Raw genomic sequence first — 19,910 nt, 5'->3', positions numbered from 1 at the left:
CACTGGTGGCTGAAAGTACCTGACATAAGATACAACTCAACTCGATGATCTGAAAGTAGAGGAACATTTGGGAAGCAGTGATCACAATAGTGTAAGAACAGAAAATGGAAAAAAATAAAAATGGGGACAAGGGTATATGACTGGGGAAAAAAAGCAAATTATAGGGCATGTAAGAAAAAGTGAAAACTAGGACAAATGTAGTCAAAGAAGGGGTAAGAAGTTGGTAGTGAAGAGCAAGGAAATGGCAGATACTGAATGAAAACTTTCCCTCAAGTTTCATGCACGAGTTGGATATTGAGATGGTGGAGTTGCCAGGAGTTTGTAGAATGGTCAGTGGAGGTTATTATCTGGGACTAAAAAAGTTAATCAAACTTAAGGTCGACAATGTGCTGGAGGGTGGCAAATATGATGGCAAATTTGAAAAAGCAGATAGTGATAAGTCAAGAAGTTATAGGTCAGTCTTCAGTTGTTGTACATTACTGATGTGTATAATATGGAATGAAATTACTGGATTAAAAAAAACATTTGATGAAGTACCACATGAAAGACTTCTGGCAAAGTTAATGACACGTAGAATTAAAGGGAATGTAGCCACATGAAGAGACATGTTTGGAGTGTGGGCAACAAAGGAAAAGATCAAAGGGAGTTTCTCCGACTGACAAAATGGGGTGAGTGATATACAATATATACCTGTTAATGGTCTGGACTTAGGAATGAGGGAACAATATCAACATTTGCAGATCACTCCAAATTGGGGGCTACACACAATTTAGGCTGACACTTCAGTGTTTTCTGGGAGGTGCCGTCTTTTGGATGAGTTATTAAACCAAGGACATCTCGGGTGCATGTAAAAGATCCCAGGGTACCAATGCAAAGAAGAGCAGTGGCCTTGTCTTGCTGTTTTCAACCATAAGCAGACGAACCGGTCGTCCATGTTATTGTTGTTCGCAAATTAACTGCCACATTTACCTACAAAAGCATTGACTACACCTCGGAAAGAATTCATTGGCTGTAAAGCACTTCGGGATGTACTGAGGATGTGAGAAGTGCGATATAAGTGCTCCTTCCTTGCACAGGACATTATATCAAAAGTACTCCCGTGTGTGACTCACTCATAGGAAGAACTGCTCCTAATAATCATTTTCACAAAAGTGAAAACAAGTACATTGGGAGGAGGCGGTTAATGCTCCATGTATATTATACCTAAACAGAAGTGTGACCAATGTTGTTCATTTTATCAGTCTCCTTTTCAGGTGGGCTGCTGATGAAAGATAGCAAGTAAACCACCTCTTACTTTCCTTTCTGATATCATGGGAACAGGAGGAGGCCATTGAGCCTCTCGAGCCTGTTCCGCAATTCAATGAGATCATGGCTGATCTGCAACATAACTCTGCATACCTGCCTTTGGCCCATATCCCTTAATACGTCTGGTTAACAAATATCTATCAAACTCAGATTTAAAATTAACAATTGATCTAACATCAATTGCCGTTTGCAGAAGAGAGTTCCAAACTTCTACCACCCTTTGTGTGTAGAAGTGTTTCCTAACTTCACTCCTGAAAGGTCTGGCTCTAATTTTTAGGCTATGCCCCCTAGTCCTAGACTCCCCAACCAGCGGAAATACTTTCTCTCTATCTACCCTATCAGTTGCCCTTAATATCTTGAAAATTTCGATCAAATCACCCCTTAACCTTCTAAATTCCAGGGAAGACAACCCTAGTTTGTGTAATCTCTCCACAATTTATTCCTTGGAGTCCAGATGTCACATCATTCAAATAAAACAGCAGAAGCATCAAACTATTGTTAATCCAATTTGTTTGGGGGTCAAATTCTCTTGAGTTACATTGCTGTATATTTTTGATGTATAGTCACCTCAGCCATGGCAGATCTCCTATTCATACACTGAACCATCTTAACGGTTCAGGCAGAAGCTCTCCATTTTCAATGGATCCCACCATTTACCGCACTTTAAATTCCCCCTTTTTAATGTTTACCACATATGAAGTTGTGTTTTACTTGTGCACCAAAAATAGTTGAACTATTCAATAATTTGAATTCAGGAACGTAAATAACACAGTAAAGTGGGGAGTTAGTGCAAAAACAAAATTGAGTGATGGTTGACGTAAGAAAACTACTAGGCACTTGGTCTGAGTATTAAACAAAGCTTTAATCAACTGTTTTTCAACATGGAGATCTAGTTGTGTCCTTCACTAGTTCCTGTTAAAAAATGTCCTGAGCAAGCTGGGCCCATGCCTGAGTATTTATACTCTCCCTGGACAGCGCCACCAGCAGGCCGCCCAGTATTATTTCATAATCATTTCCCATGAATGACAAGATTCATGTCATTGGTATCATTTGAATTAAGTGAATTAAGAGGAGCAGACCATATTAGAATTTAATCAGGGGATTGGCAGAGAGCCTAAAGGGTTAATACCTCATGCCCTCAGAACACAGCATCAAATATATAAGGGCGCTCAACACAGGTGGGGAGCCTTGCCCCTTTGCCTGTGCAGATCAAGGAATCTCCGCACACGATTTTCCTATTCATTAACGGATGCACAATCGTTGGCAGCACATCCGCCATTTCCTGATGCATGCAACCAGCCTGCCTGCTAATCGAAAAGCTCCCATAAAATCGGCCACGTAATCCTTTTAGTTACCTCCCCCTCCCCCCCCGCACCCACCATTCCTTCCAATTAGAGAATCCTATCTCTCTTCCTCATAGTCAGACCTCTCGGTAAGACTGATTATGGTCTGCAACAAGCCCAAAATGACTCCCATCCCATTTAACCACATTGGTGAGGGATTGAGGTCACAATCTCTCAGAACAGAACAGACACTTCTCTTTGGCTTCATAATGAAACCAAGTAGTAAGTACACATTTGTCCGGAGAGCTATTATTACCTGACAATGTTCAGAAGCTGTTGCTGAACAACAACATCAAATGAGTGATGTATCACATCAGCTCAGCTGCCACAATACTTTGGCAATCAGCACACTGCTCTGCCACCGTGTTGCGACTCCCACGAATTCCCGCTCCTAGCAACCTCAGCTCCTCAAGCACCACAATCACAACACTGCAACTTTTAGACTGGGCTTTGCATAGATTCCTTTTAAACGAGAAATATGTATTAGGATAATGAGACCATCCTCACTCCAGCACCACCCTTGTGGCTTTGGACTCTGGCGAGGGATGTTAGTACTGGGACCCAGTGTTGGCAGCAAGCACTCCCACATTAGATGCAAGGTTAAGCTCTCTCTGTGCTCCGCAACCTTAGAAGAGCAGTCCCACTGCGCCAGCATCACATCTCCATTTCCCCACATCTTTGTGGCTTCTCTGAGTCAGATTCCCACTTAGTGCCAATCTTGTGCTTCGGGCCAGTTCCCAAACTTAGTTCACAGGGGAAACTTACAGCCTGAAGCTTTCAGCTGAGAAAGGTGAAGATTTGAACCCAATTCCAAGTGGTAGTGTTGCCATCTCTGGTTTGCCATATTCCTGGAAGGGTCATCGTGCCTCCCACTGCCCCGCCCTCCCACACTCCCGCCATTGGTCGCCCAACACGTCCATCCTCACGGTGCCGCACTGATTGGAAACCGAATAGAATCTTCATTACTCGACTGGATGAGTCCTGGCTGTCAGTCAAAAAGCCCTTTTTAACCCATCCCACAAAAAGTATTCAAAGAAAATTAAAAAAAAACACAATCTTTTTATTGCCCCAATGATTTTTCTCCCAGGTTGCCATTAATTCCTGGAGACTCCAGGGCAATCCTGGACATAGAAACATAGAAGATAGGAGCAGGAGTAGGCCATTCGGCCCCTCGAGCCTGCTCCGCCATTCAATGAGACCATGGCTGATCATCCAAACTCAGTACCCTGTCCCTGCCTTCTCCCCATATCCCTTGATCCCTTTAGCCTTAAGAAATATATCTAACTCCTTCTTGAATATATTTAATGAATTGGCCTCAACTGCCTTCTGTGGTAGAGAATTCCATAGGTTCACCCCTCTCTGGGTGAAGAAATTCCTCCTCATCTCTGTCCTAAATGGCTTACCCCTTATCTTTAGACTGTGACCCCTGGTTCTGAACTCCCCGAACATCGGGAACATCCTTCCTGCATCTAGTCTGTCTAGTCCTGTTAGAATTTTATAAGTTTCAATGAGATCCCCTCTCATTCTTCTAAACTCCAGCGAGTATAAGCCCAATTGACCCAATCTCTCTTCATACGTCATTCCTGCCATCCCAGGTATCAGCCTGGTGAATCTTCGCTGCACTCCCTCGATGGCAAGAACATCCTTCCTCAGATAAGGTTACCAAAACTACACACAATACTCAAGGTGTGGTCTCACCAAGGCCCTGTACAACTGCAGCAAGACATCCTTGTTCCTGTACTCAAACCCTCTCGCTACGAAGGCCAACATACCATTTGCCTTCTTAACCGCCTGCTGCACCTGCATGCTTACCTTTAGCAACTGGTGCACAAGGACACCCAGGTCTCGTTGCACTTCCCCTTCTCCCAATCTATTGCCGTTCAGATAATAATGTCTTCCTGTTTTTGCCACCAAAGTGGATAACCTCGCATTTATCCACATTATACTGCATCTGCCATGCATCTGCCCAATCACCCAACCTGTCCAAATCATACTGGAGTTTCTCGGCATCCTCCTCACAGCACACATGCCTACCCAGTTTTGTTTCGTCTGCAAACTTGGAGATATTACATCTGGAGTGTTGGTAAACCTACCAAGCAGTGAAAGGACAGCCTGCTGTGACAGCCAGTCCTTCAGAATTTCCTTTCAATGTATTGAGCATGTCACAGATACAAATTCCAGAGCATCCGTTGTTCTATTTGTTTATAATATTTCAATTTGGTTTTTGAAGCTGCCTCGGGAAGGGAGTTGGTAACTCACTGAAGTGAAACTATGAATGTAATTGGAGTTATCTCTCGCTTAGTGGCCTGACATGGCCCCAGAATGTGTTTCACAGGATGCCCCTGTTGTAAATGGAATACTGAAGATCTTTCACACATTTAGAAAAACACTCAGAACAACAACACGTTACACTTATAAACCACCTTTAAGATAGCAAAACATCCCAAGGCGCCTCACATAGTGCGAGACAAATAAAGCAATTTGTGAAGAATTGATGTAGATTTCCCTGCACCACCCCCCCGCAGACATTGATTGATCTCTGGTGAAAAGCTGAGGACTGATAACAGATTTAACCTGAAATATCGGACAAGACATCAAATGAGCAGATGGTGCACCCAGTCACGTGGAGCTGGCGAGGCAATAATAAAATAAAATAAAAAGGAAGTCTGAAGCAGATGGTTCGAAAACCAATTGCAAAGTAGCTGTCAAGAAAGCAGGACCAATTCGAGCCAGTATGAGGAGACAGCGAGAAAGGCCACGCGCATTATAACAGCGACATCACTCTGTTCAGGGCTTGTGATCATTAGCAGGTAGAGGCTCTCATTACTCTCCTACTTTTCTCGGGATAGAAATAACAACCGCAGAGCTGGTAATGACCACAAGTCTCCCCAAAACAATGTTCTGGTGACCTGCCACTGACTCCATCACTTGATTAACTGCCAAGTCCCCGACTTCAGAGGCCCGAGGTACACTTGAGACTTAATTTAAATAACTTAAAACATCACCATTGTTGATTAACCCTTCAGTGCCATTTTGAAGAGTGCAAACTACATTGACTCGTATTTCAAAGCCTGTAAAGTAGTTATCTGAGTATCTGCCTAGCAACAGTCGCTGAGTGAAGCATTTTGGGATGTTTCAGTGTAATTCGGCGCTCATACAAATGCAGGTACTTACATTTTAACTTTACGCTAGAAGAGGAATAAGATAACCCCTTTGCGCCCACCCCCCCGCCCGAGGCGCTAACACCAGGCGCAAAGGAGCTGAATTTTGCCCCACAACCATTTTTGAATAAAATTATACATTTCTGAATAAACTAATTTTAACTCGTATGTAGAATAGAGCAAATGTCCCCAGAGTTATGACGCTAAATTTTTTAATAATTGAGGATAATGGCGTACTTCAAGAACGTAAAGCACAACACTAACATTTGGCCCATCGGGTTAGTCCTTCCACACATCATGTATAATGTGGCCAATCACCTACTTGATCCAATTTATTTAATCTCCTGAGGGAGACACCTGCTATTATGTTATAATATAATATAAGCAGTTATGTTCCAAAGGTGGCACATTAATAGTCCCAGCTGCCCAGGAACAATCACAAACATGGAGGGCAGGATTTTCATTGGGCCGTAGAGTCGGGATTGGAGGCGTGTGGGGGGGTTAAAATCCCGAAATCGGGGGGCACGAACCCATCCCGCCCCCAACCCGCCTCCATGCCAGATTCAAAGGAGGCGGATACCCGACCCGCACTGGGACCCGCCTACCCGAGGCGGGAAGGGGATTAGTGCCAATTAACTGCCTGTTAACAGCTTGTTAACAGGCAGTTTTTAGCCCAATCCCTATTTTCATTCTTGAATTGTGGGATTCCCGACAGCTCCAAACCACGCTGAAGGGCTTGGAGGGGTCGAGATGTCCGGTGTTCAGGTGAGTGACGGGTGCATGTATGCAGAGGTAAGTGTGTTTGGTGTGTGTAAAGTGTTTAAAGAAGTTTTACTTACCTTTACAGCCTTCCTTCCTTCAGGCCTCGGGAGTCCCTCATCTCACCGGTACAGAAAGCAGAATGGCCGCGAGCTGTCAAAAATTGCAGCATTCAGCTTTCTGTTCCGGAGAGATCTCTAAATCATCCCGAGAGGAAGGAATTAACCTGGAGTACAGATTGTCAGTGTTTGACAGCTTCAAACAGCTGTGAAACGCTGATATTTCATCTGTCAAAAGGTCTTGATAGATGAAATTTCAACCTGTGACATCACTTGTTGTCGGGTGGCCCTTAATTGGCCTGCTGGGCGGGCTCAACAAGGTCAATCAAGTCAAAATCGCGCGGGTTGGCTACAACTCGATGGAGGCGGGACTACAACCCCGAAAGTTGTAGTCCCGCCTCCTACCCGCCTCCTGAATTTTAATCCAGCCCGGAGTGTTTGATTAGCTCGGTCCATACTTTTGCCTTCGATCCTGTCCTTAACCTGATATTTGACACTGATACTGATAGTACAGTAGATCTGGTAAGAAAGCAGTGGTCATGGTTACAGTGGTATCATGGAGCAGTGCATCATTACTCTGACACCAACCCGTGGCTCAATGGATAGCACCCTCACTGCGGAGTCATGAACGGTCATGGGTTCAAGCCCCGCTCTAGGACTTAAGCACAAAAATCTGGGCTGATGCTTCAGTGTAGGAACTTATGCCTGTCGTTGCAAATGAGCTGCATGTTTAGGAAATGGAAGGCTGCATTACAACAGTGACTACACTTTAAAGAGTACTATCATTGGCTGTAAAGCACGTCCTGAGGTTGTGAAAGGTGCTATATAAATGCAAGTCTTTGTGGTTCAGAAGGGGCTTTTCGTTAGATCAGAGCAGATAACGGGTGATTTGATAGAGTTGTTTGATATTAGGAAGGGATAGGAAATATAGTACATATGAAACAGACTGTTTCCAGTGATTGAGGGGTCTCGCATGAGGAAACATAGATATAAGATTAAATACAATAGATTTAGGATAGAGAGCCGGGGAAATCTTTTTACACAGAGAGTTGTGAAGATGTGAAATGCACTAATGGAGTTAGTGATTGAAGGGGAAACCATGCCAACATTTAAGAACAGTTTGATAGGCGGTTGAAGGAAAGGGGGAATAAAGGGATATGGAAACAGGGTGGCACATTTGGATTAGAACTACTGCTAGTGTGGGAGATAATCATCAACACGAACTGGTCGGGCCAAACAGTCCATTTCCGAGATGTAATTTCTGTGTGATTCTATGCAATACCGAGGGAGCGCTGCACTGTCAGAGGTGCCGTCTTTCAGACAAGACTTTAAACCGAGGCCCCGTCTGCTCTCTCAGGTGGATGTAAAAGATCCCACAGCACTACTCGAAGAAGAGCAGGGGAGTTCTCCCCAGTGTCCTGGCCAATATTTATCCCTTAACCAACACCATCAAAATAGATTATCTGGTCACTTATCTCATTGCTGTTTGTGGGAGCTTGCTGTGCATAAATTGGCTGCCGCATTTACCGACATTACAACAGTGACTACACTTCAAAAGTATTTCATTGGCTGCAAAGGGTTTTGAGACAATCTGAGATCGTGAAAGGTGTTTTATAAATACTTTCTTTCTTTACCACATCATTGCTACTAAACAATGACGACAACAATCTGTATTTATATAGCGCCTTTAACGTAGTTAAACATCCCAAGGTGCTTCACAGGAGCGATTATCAAACAAAATTTGACACTGAGCCACATAAGGAGATATTGGGGCAGGTGACCAAAAGCTTGGTCAAAGAGAGAGGTTCGAAGGAGTGTCTTAAAGGAAGAGAGAGAGTTAGAGAGGCGGAGAGGTTTAGGGAGGGAATTCCAGAGCTTAGGGTCCAGGCAGCTGAAGGCACGGCCGCCAATGGCGGAGTGATTAAAATCGGAGATGCTCAAGAGGCCAGAATTGGAGGAGCGCAGAGATCTCGGAGGGTTGTGGGGCTGGAGGAGATTACAGAGATAGGGAGGGGTGAGGCCATGGAGGGATTTGTAAACAAGGATAAGAATTGCCGGACCGGGAGCGAATGCAGGTCAGCGAGCAAAGGGGTGATGGGTGAACGGGACTTGGTGCGAGTTAGGACACGGGCAGCCGAGTTTTGGATGACCTCAAGTTTACGTAGGGTAGAATGTGGGAGGCCAGCCAGGAGTGCATTGGAATAGTCAAGTCTAGAGGTAACAAAGGCATGGGTGAGGGTTTCAGCAGCGGATGAGCTGAATCCTGATCCTCCTTCAACAATATATCTTGTTGGTTCCATTTCCATTATGGGCATACAACCCTGGTTATATTTACCAGATGCATACACAAGTCATGCACTATACCAGATGGGAGTTAAAAAGTCAACTTTTACCCAGTGTGTAACTACAGCAAAACAATGATTTATATTTGTATAGCACCTTTAACTTGGTAAAATGGCACAAGGTGCTTCACATAGGAGGGATAGACAGACTGAGCCATAGTAGAAATAAGACAGCTGACCGACTGCACTGTCGAAAAGAGGTTTTTAGAGGTGGGGGGTGGGATTGGTGGGGAGAGGATGGGGGGTGGGGGGTGGGGAGGGGATGGGGGGTGGTGAGGGGATGGTGGATGGTGAGGGGATGGGGGGTGGGATTGGTGGGGAGGGGATGGGGGATGGGGAGGGGATGGTGAGGGGATGGGGTGGGGTGGGGAGGGAGAGGGGATGGGGTGGGGAGGGGATGGGGAGTGGGAGGGGATGGGGGGTGGGGAGGGGGAGGGGATGGGGTGGTGAGGGGGAGGGGATGGGGGTGGGGAGGGAGAGGGGATGGGGTGGGGAGGGGATGGGGGTGGGGAGGGAGAGGGGATGGGGTGGGGAGGGGATGGGGTGGGGAGGGAGAGGGGATGGGAAGGGGGAGGTGGGAATGGGGGGTGGGGAGGTGGGGAAGGTGTGGGGTGGGGAGGGGGTGAGGAGGTTGGAGAGGGGGTTGGGGGGTGGGGAGGGGGTGGGGGAGGTGGGGAGGGGGAGTGGGTGGGGTGGGAGGTGAAGTAAAATAGCAAAGAAGTTTAAGGAGAAAGCTCCATAGGTAGGACTTAGCTGAAAGCTCTGCTAAAGAAGAAATGCTTGGAGGCTGGAGTTGGAGGACCATAGGACTTGAGAAAGTTGCAAATGCCCCATTGTACTGAATTCAAAATCTTTGTCCTTCTTTATGTTATGTATTGTGTGTTCTATTGTGTGTTCTCCTCCCACCTGTGGTGGCGCTGTCACAGGAGATACATGGTTGGGTGTTCTCTGTTAAGTTTAGCTCTCTTTGTTCGGAACTTTCCAGAACTTCCTTTCCTTCTAATAAAGCACTTCATGTTTGAATCTCTGAGTTCTGAGTCCTAAATTGTGTCTAGGTAGAAAGGTACCAACACAACAAGTGGCAACGAGGAGCGGATGAATCTGCGTACGTTACGGGTGCAGTGAGTAAACAGAAAATTTAATTTGAAACGTGAGATGGCTACTATATTAGGAAACATTGGTGATTTTGATGAAAATGTGGAGCAATGGAGCGCATATACGGAACGTTTTGACTATTTTGTATTGGCGAATGCGGTGGCAAATGAAAAGGTCGTGCCTACCTTTTTGAGTGTAATCGGGCCGAAGACATTCAATTTACTTTGCAGCCTCGTGCAGCCAGATAAGCCAGGAACTAAAACATACAAGCAACTAGTGGAAATTCTTGGAGCACATTTTTCACCAAAACCCCTGGTTATTGCTGAGAGATTTAGATTTCACAAACGGAATCAAGAGGAGCGGGAATCAGTGACGATGTTTATTGCTGCTTTAAAAAGGTTGTCGGAACACTGCCAGTTGAAGGAGGTGCTGAATGACACCATTAGAGACAGACTTGTGTGTGGTCTGCAAAATGTAGCCACACAGAAGCGCCTTCTTACTGAGGACAACCTTACTCTTGAAAAGGCCATTGAAGTTAGTGTCTCCATGGAGATGGTGGAAAAGGAGGCTCACCAGTTGAGTTCAACAGGGAGAGTTCACAAGGTGTCGTCTGAGCCTAAAGGTGTGCGGAACGGCACGTTACCGTTGTGGGAAAACGGGCCATCACGCTAATGACTGCTGGTGTACGGAGCTGGAATGCCAAAATTGTGGCAAAAAGGGTCACATTGAACGCGCCTGTAGAGGTAAAAAAAGAAGACAGAGCTGGGAAGCATGGAAGCAAAATGTCTGTATTTGGACAAGAGAGGAAAAAGAGTGTTCATTCAGTGCAGTATGATGGAACAAGCAAAACAGAGGGGAGCGACACCTCTGAGGAGGAAGAGGTACACATACTGACGGTTGCAGGTGGTTCAAATGGCTACTGGGTGTCACCACTGGTGGAGGGACAATCAGTGCGGATGGAGGTGGACACAGGCGCGGCTGTGTCCCTTGTTTCAGACACTGTCTACAACAAAATGCTAAAGCATCTTACCCTTCAGCCAACAAACATTGTGCTAAAGACGTATACCGGCGAACCTGTGGCCATGAGAGGCGTCATTGAGGTGACAGTTAAATTGAACGGACAGACTGCAAAACTGCCACTATATGTGGTAAAGGGAAATTACCCATCACTACTGGGACGTGCGTGGCTAGAGAAAATCACGCTGGACTGGCCTACAGTCCGCATGATGTCAAAAGGGGAGTCAGGTCTGACTGCAGTGTTAAACAAACATGCAGAACTCTTCAATGTGGAACTTGGGAGCATGAAAAAGATTAGCATGAGACTGGACATTAAACCTGACAGCAAGCTGAAGTTTCACAAAGCCCGACCTGTACCCTATGCAATTAGGCCAAAAGTTGAGGCTAACTTGGAGGCCTTAGTCGAGAATGGAGTCCTGGAGCCTGTGAGCATGAGCAAATGGGCCACACCCATTGTTCCTGTCCTGAAAAAGGATGGATCTGTTCGTATCTGCGGGGATTTTAAAGTGACTATTAACCCGGTGCTGTCTGCGGAACAGTACCCTCTTCCCCTCATTGATGATCTTTTTACGGGCCTGACCGGAGGGCAAAAGTTCAGCAAAATAGACTTATGCCAGGCTTATCTACAAATGCATGTCGATGACAAATCAAAGGAGCTGCTGACAATTGTGACACACAAGGGGCTATACAGGTACTGCCACCTTCCGTTTGGAATTACGTCGGCCCCTGCTCTATTCCAAAGGGCAATGGATCAGATTTTGAGTGGACTGCCAGGAGTCCAGTGCTACCTGGATGACATCCTTGTCACTGGGACAAATGAGGAGGATCATCTTCTGAACTTGGATGCGACACTACAACAACTGAAAGAGTACGGACTCAGAGTTCGTAAAGACAAATGTGAATTCTTTCAGTCTTCAGTTGAGTACCTGGGGCATGTGATTGACGCTACTGGCCTGCATAAGGCGCCGTCAAAGGTCAAGGCGATCGTGGAGGCCCCAGCACCCCAGAATGTGAGCCAGTTACGTTCATTTCTGGGGCTACTTAACTACTATGGGAAGTTTATTCCAGACTTAGCAACATTGCTGAAGCCGTTACATCAGTTGCTATGTCAAGGCAAAGCATGGAAATGGACTGAGCTGTGCAACGAAGCTTTCGCCCAAGCAAAGAAAGCATTGCTGAAATCGGAGGTCCTGGCACACTTCGACCCAAAGCTACCCATGCAGCTAGCATGTGATGTCTCACCATATGGTGTGGGAGCAGTCATATCCCACATCATGCCTTCGGGTGAAGAGAAACCTATCGCCTTCGCATCACGCACCTTGAACAAGGCTGAGAGTAACTAAGCGCAGATCGAGCGCGAGGCCTTGGGAATCGTTTTTGGAATTCGAAAATGTCATCAGTATCTATTTGGGAGAAGGTTCACACTCCTGACGGACCACCGTCCATTGACTTCAATCTTCGGGCCCCACACCGGAATTCCGTCTCTCGCTGCAAGCAGGATGCAAAGGTGGGCTTTACTGTTGTCAGGACACACATACGACATCAAATATCGCAAATCAGACTTGCACGGCAACGCAGACGGTCTCTCGAGGCTACCCTTGCCTGTTACTCCCCCAGAGCCTCGTCAGATAGACATCTTCTACTTTAGACAAGTGGAGGGAGCACCTGTCACTGCAGTTCAGGTGCAAAGGTACACCCGCAATGATCCAGTCCTGTCTGAGGTAATGGACGATGTCATTCGAGGGAGAGCTATAGGAGATTCTCCTAGTTTGAAACCTTACGTTTCAAAAAGAAATGAGCTCTCCGTCTAGGCAGGTTGTCTTCTTTGGGGACGCCGTGTCATCATTCCGCCACCTCTGAGGGAACCTATACTGCAACAACTTCATACAGGCCACAGTGGGATGGTTCGGATGAAGGAAATGGCAAGAAGCTACTTCTGGTGGCCAGGTCTCGATGGGAATATTGAGGAGAAACCCAAAACATGTTCCCCATGTCAAAGGGTCCGGAATGTTCCACAGCTGGCAACCCTACACCCCTGGGATTGGCCTGCAGAAGTGTGGCAGCGAGTACATGTGGACTTCGCCGGTCCTTTCGAAGAGAAGATGTGGACGCTCGTAGCAAGTGGCCGGAGGTCGCTGTGATGAGGTCTACCACGGCAGAGAAAACAATTGAGAAACTTGGTGAGATGTTCAGCCGTTATGGCTCACCGGAACAACTCGTAAGTGACAACGGTCCACAATTTGTATCACAGGAGTTTGCAATCTTTCTGCATGTGAATGGTGTCCAACACATTAGGTCTGCGCCCTATCATCCCTCTACTAACGGCCAGGCAGAAAGGTTTGTGCAAACTTTGAAGCATGCCTTGAAGGCATCGCAAGGTCAGGGCTCAACCCACCAACGTCTGAACAGCTTCCTGTTGTCCTACAGGAACAAGCCGCATGCCACAACCAAAACTTCCCCCGCTTCGCTCATGATGAAGAGGCAGTTGCGGACAAGTTTTGACTTGCTCAAACCTCCAAGGGCAGGACAGGTTGTCCATTGTCAACAACACGCTCAAGTTGAAAAGAGAGAGAAAAGAGCCAAGGAGAGACGGTTTCATCCGGGAGAGCACGTCCTAGCTCGAAACTACAACACTGGACTGAAATGGGTTCCTGCTACGGTGATCGTGCAGACGGGCCCTGTGTCTTACACGGTTGAGACTGCTGAGGACGTCGTCTGGAGAAGACATACAGATCAACTGTTGCTAGGAGCAGAGACAGCCACAGAGGCTCCAACGGCTGGTTGGCCTGAACTGTTTCCGGATGATACCGCAAACCAGCATCCTTTGCCACAGTGCTCTTCTCCAACACAGGAAGTCAAAGAGACTGTTCCACCTGTGCAAACTCCTGACTTTCGACTGACACAGGCACCTTCTCCATCCAGGCCTGTGTCAATGCCTACTGCTGTGGAAGCCAGCGATGACCGCCGGTATCCTGTCAGAGAGCGGCGGCCTCCAAGACGCTTGGATCTGTAGGCTTAGTGACTTACCCACAAGACTGGGGCAGAATAAACCCCAGGGTAAAGTCAGGGTTTGAGGCAGTCTACCTCTACCCTAGGTTAGTTGAGTGCATTGAAAGTAACTTACCTGTTGAGGAATAATGTGGACCTTCCATTTAAGAGGGGAGGAAATGTTATGTATTGTGTGTTCTATTGTGTGTTCTCCTCCCACCTGTGGTGGCGCTGTCACAGGAGATAAATGGTTGGGTGTTCTCTGTTAAGTTTAGCTCTCTTTGTTCGGAACTTTCCAGAACTTCCTTTCCTTCCAATAAAGCACTTCATGTTTGAATCTCTGAGTTCTGAGTCCTAAATTGTGTCTAGGTAGAAAGGTACCGACACAACACTTTACAAGTTTTTTTTTAAGTATTACTTTTGTTAATAAGTGAGTCAAATTTTTAGCAGCTGCCAAAATAGCTACCACGATCACACAATTCCCCATTGAGGTACCAATTTTTTCCCCTCCCTCCCTGTGAGGGAACACCTGGTTTTGGCTTGGACCTTCTCCATCACAGCACAGCCGAGAGCAGGAAACTCACCGCACAGGCCAACATGGGCAGAAACCAGTGTCTTAAAACCCTGGGAAAGGAAGCTTAATCAGATTATGCTGCCACTTGGCCTCACCAAGGTGTCACTTACCTGCGCCATCATTGACCAAACACAGCGTGGCTCTGTTCCCAGCCCATTACAAAGACAGGATCACTTTAAGAGACCAATTGTGAGAAGTAAACAAGTTTGCATTTTTCAGCATTGGTAGCGGATGGTCAAAAGGGTTTAATTATATACATCAATAGCAGCAAACGAATTCAAAGCTGCCTGAACTCTGACTGCTTTTCGCTATTATGAACAACCTTGATTACCAACTTCCGAATTGGCTGCTGAGGAGATGGCTCAAACCTGGGACAAGTGGGAAGAGCCTGGAATTCAGCCAGAAGTAAACATTCAGATGGACTTCATCACCAAATCCTCAGTCCAGCAACAAAATGGCCGTCTCTCTCACGGTGCCTTCCCAAACCTCCAATGACTTACCTCCTTCCATCTTCCGTTCTGGTACTAAATTTAACCTAAAAACAAATCGGATAATAAAAGTGATTAAAAAAACAAACAGAAAAGTATATTTAAAACAATCTGTCTTGCTGACCGCTGTGCAGGGAATGCAAGTCAGCCATTTTGATGCAGCTGCAATCAGCACACAGGTTGTGATCGACCCTTGACCCTCCCCAGATAAAAAAAAATGGGGCAGGTTTATGCTTCAGTAAATGATTCATTTCATGCTGGGTTAGATTACAATAAGGAACACAGACAAAGAATTAGAGATTGGCTGCAAAGCGAAAGAGGCCCTGACCGATCACCTACAATAATACTTACATTTTTGAACTGCTATATCATTTCAAACTTTATCTAAAAGGACATAGTTGCCCACTCACTGGTACCGTCCAGCCTCCCTCTTGTCGCTGTGCTTTGAAACACTTGGCCTCGGGCAGCACTGGTTCCAGAGAGGTTGGAATCATCTATTAAAAGAATGGGCGCAACCGAGGAGATCTCAACCCTGTTATTGGCCGAGTTGTCGTTTGCTGCTATAGTTCCTTTAATACATCACGTACACAGGGTTCAAAGTGTTCCCAACAATCAACATTATTGGAGAATTTCTGGCCCAGCTCTCAAGGTTCAAGTCTGCCTGAAAATGCATCACTGAGGTGACATAGAAACATAGAAGATAGCAGCAGGAGTAGGCCATTCGGCCCCTCGAGCCTGCTCCGCCATTTAATGATATCATGGCTGATCATCCAATTTCAGTACCTGGTCCCTGCTTTCTCCCCATACCCCTTGGTCCCTTTAGCCTTAAGAAATATATCTAACTCCTTCTTGAATATATTTAATGAATTGGCCTCTACTGCCTTCTGTGGTAGAGAATTCCACAGGTTCACCACTCTCTGGGTGAAGAAATTCCTCCTCATTTCTGTCCTAAATGGCTTACCCCTTATCCTTAGACTGTGACCCCTGGTTCTGGACTCCCCAACCATCGGGAACATCCTTCCTGCATCTAGTCTGTCCAGTCCTGTCAGAGTTTTATAAGTTTCAATGAGATCCCCTCTCATTCTTCTAAACTCCAGCGAGTACAAGCCCAATTGTCCCAATCTCTCCTCATACGTCATTCCTGCCATCCCAGGTATCAGCCTGGTGAATGCCCCTTTAAAATGAAAGGCACACCAAGCAGATCTCAAATATTCAAGACAAATTATTTGTCCAAATAATATTGGTTGACAATATATTTCTTTAACATTCCAAAGTGATAGGGTATTTCAACATTCCTGAGATTGCAAATCATTTTTTCTTTTGGTGAGCTTTGGTGAGGTATCTGTAGAGGAATGGAACACGTTTTACATCCAGTGCCAACATCAAAGACCATTGGGTCTGATATCATACAGACAGGTTCCCTCTACTCTCCTCCAACCACGTGCCTTAGCCCCCCAAACTCAGGAGACCACTCCCTTACCGCACAAGTGTGTCACTTCCCTGTCCATTCTTACCTAGACGCTCAATTTAGTGTCAGAAGTGAGAAGTTGTAGATTGTGCTGTGGGCTATCATGACCACTAGGAACTTCAATGAGACGGTGGAAATCTTTGGTCAAAAAAGGAAGGAGACATTCATCCCACTTCTCTGTGGAGGATACAAATCCAGGTTTTAAAAGGGACAAAAAGAGGAAAAAAAAGACTTGCTCCTTTCACGACCTTCAGGATGTCCCAAAGTGATTTACAGCCAATGAAGCACTTTTTTGAAGTGGAGTCACTGTTGTAATGTGGGAAACGCGGCAACCAATTGGTGCACAGCAAGCTCCCACAAACAGCAATGTGATAATGACCAGATAATCTGTTTTACTGATGTTGATCATAGAAACATAGAAGATAGGAGCAGGAGGAGGCCATTTGGCCCCTCGAGCCTGTTCTGCCATTTAATGAGATCATGGCTGATCATCCAAATTCAGTACCCTGTCCCTGCTTTCTCCCCATACCCCTTGATCCCTATAGAAACATAGGAAGAGAGGTCGAGGGATAAATATTGGCCAGGTTAACTCCCCTGCTCTTCTTCAAAATAGTGCCCATGGGATCTTTTACGTCCACCTGAGAGGACAGACGGGGCCTCGGTTTAATGTCCCATCTAAAAGACGGCACCTCCGACAGTGCGGCACTCCCTCAGCACTGCACTGGAGTGCCAGCCTAGATTTTTGTGCTCAAGCCTCTGGCGTGGGACTTGAACCCACAACCTTACCACGACTCATGCCACTGAGCCACAGCTGACACCTTGAAGAGAAGCGCGTGCTAGAACAGCAATGCCAGTCCTGCTCCAATCTATCTCACTTCTGAGAAACACTTAGGACTGGGCGATACATTGTTCTTTCACCTTTGGCACTGGAGTTCAAATCCACCCCGGTCTCCTGGATCAGAGTCTCTTGCACCTTCTGGCCTTACCGAGCCCTTCTGAAATGAGTTTGGGTCGTCTAAGTGCAATTCCTAGTTGGCATGGGCCCACAGCACAAAAGAGTCCTCAGCCCGACAATCCCACTCTAGTGAGGCTGGAGTTGTACAGGGCCTTGGTGAGACCACACCTTGAGTATTGTGTGCAGTTTTGGTCGCCTTATCTGAGGAAGGATGTTCTTGCCATGGAGGGAGCGCAGCGAAGATTCACCAGACCGATACCTGGGATGGCAGGAATGACGTATGAGGAGAGATTGGGTCGATTGGGCTTATACTCGCTGGAGTTTAGAAGAATGAGAGGGGATCACTTTGAAACTTATAAAATTATAACAGGACTAGACAGACTAGATGCAGGAAGGATGTTCCCGATGGCCGGGGAGTCCAGAACCAGGGGTCACAGTCTAAGGATAAGGGGTAAGCCATTTAGGACAGAGATGAGGAGGAATTTCTTCACCCAGAGAGTGGTGAACCTGTGGAATTCTCTACCACAGAAGGCAGTGGTGGCCAATTCATTAAATATATTCAAGAAGGAGTTGGATATATTTCTTAAGGCTAAAGGGATCAAGGGATATGGAGAGAAGGCAGGGACCGGGTACTGAATTTGGATGATCAGCCATGATCTCATTAAATGGCGGAGCAGGCTCGAGGGGTTGAATGGCCTACTCCTGCTCCTATCTTCTATGTTTCTATGTTTCTATGGAGGACAGCTAAGGTGGGAAATGGAAAAAAAAATGTCACATTGCTGCAGTAGCGCGAGCTGTAGTTTGCGTCTAATCACAGTATGCCTGTCTTGGCAGTGCTTGATAGCACAGTGAACACGTTCCATTCCTCAACACTAACATCCATTGATGAGCACAAAAACAAAAGACTTCAAAGTATAACGGTGTTTGAGATACAAACCATTCCAAGGCGGGTAGATGGAGTTAAGACAGTCAGTCAACTATGTGGATATAATAAAGATATAAGCTGCTTTTCATTTGCATCAAATGATTTTAGTCCTGATCATAAACGTGACAGCATGGAATTGAAAATAACGATCAGCCGTGACCGTAATTCAATGGCGGAACAGGTCCGAGGGGCCGAGTGGCCTACTCCTGCTCCTATATTCTGGGTTTCCCCCCCCCACTTACTTAGCAGAGAAAGAGGCTAAGCTAATCAGAAAACAACAACATATAAAGAAATGTTTTATTGCACACGGCGCCTTGAGTTTTTTTCATAGAAAAAAGGTATTAACACAAGCATTTTGCAAATAGAAGCAGATTCTTTATGAGTAATTTTTTTTTTAAACAGTAAAATAGTCCGCATGCAATGGCTTCAAGGAATTTGCTTCAAAAACAATCCACAACATCAGAAAAAAAAAACCTCATTTGTGTCCCTCATTCAAACAATGTGAACTTTTTTTTTGTTTTTCTTTTTTAAATAACATCACATTTTAATTTTTTTTTGTGCCCTTGGTCGGTTTGCAGGAGAAGAAAATAGTATTATTTATACAAAAAGAGTTCCTTATGTACAAGAAATATTTTTATTACAAATTAACAAGGGCGAGGGGTTGAAAAGGGGCTCGTGCGCCTACACCAGGGTGTAGGACTTTGAATAGGCCCCTGCTCCTTGTTTCTGTGACCTGCCCAGTCCGGCCGTACTCATTTCTAGCAGTGAGTCTCTGGAGCCGCCGATTTTGGTGTGCATGGGCAGCCGCGGTTCAGCCGGGGCGCTGGCAGAGGAAGTGGTGGTGGCGGCGGCGGCGGCGGTGGCGGCAGTCGCCGGGGCAGCGGAAGCGACGGCTGCGGAGCCTGGCATGGCGAGAGTCCTCTGAGGTAATGTGGCCGTGGCGTGCGGGTGGATGGGTGGCTTGCCGTTGGGGTCGAGGGTCATGTGCCGGCCTTGCGACTGATACGCTCTGGCCATGTTCCGGATGGAGGCCTCCCTTGGCGGCACCACAGGGCAAGGGTCGCGGATGTCTGATTTGCGGAAGAAAGCATCCGATTTGACATACAGGGGAAGATTGCAATAGTCACCTGCAAGATATATATATTAAAAAAAGATTAAAACAAGTGCATAGGCCACGATGAATTTACTTAAGAAAAAAAGTTAGCTCTATTTTATTTTCTCCCTGCATTTATTTGAAACATATAAGACTCTAAGGGGGATTGACAGGGTAGATGCTGAGAGGTTGTTTCCCCTGGCTGGAGAGTCTAGAACCAGGGGTCACAGTCTCAGGATAAGGGGTCGGCCATTTAAGACTGGGATGAGGAGGAATTTTTTCACTCAGTTGTGAATCTTTGGAATTCTCTACAATAAATTATTCATATTTTCAGTAAA

General features: G+C 46.2%; 1 protein-coding gene across 2 annotated transcripts in view; it reads right to left on the bottom strand.

The window, feature by feature from the left end:
• Nucleotides 1-18,764: 18,764 nt before the first annotated feature.
• dscaml1 (Down syndrome cell adhesion molecule like 1) overlaps nucleotides 18,765-19,910 on the bottom strand; it is a 703,857-nt gene continuing 702,711 nt past the window's right edge. For both annotated transcript variants that reach the window (XM_085967838.1, XM_085967839.1), the window contains one exon: nucleotides 18,765-19,606. In XM_085967838.1, coding sequence (XP_085823964.1) covers nucleotides 19,161-19,606 — 446 coding nt within the window. In that variant the 3' untranslated portion in view covers nucleotides 18,765-19,160. The remainder of the gene's footprint in view (nucleotides 19,607-19,910) is intronic.

Source organism: Somniosus microcephalus, chromosome 26 (assembly GCF_052327205.1).
Source record: "Somniosus microcephalus isolate GS21.2 chromosome 26, FLI_Smic_1.0, whole genome shotgun sequence".
In the NCBI taxonomy this organism is placed as follows: Eukaryota; Metazoa; Chordata; class Chondrichthyes; order Squaliformes; family Somniosidae; genus Somniosus; species Somniosus microcephalus.
This window is presented reverse-complemented; position numbering and strand designations above follow the sequence as displayed.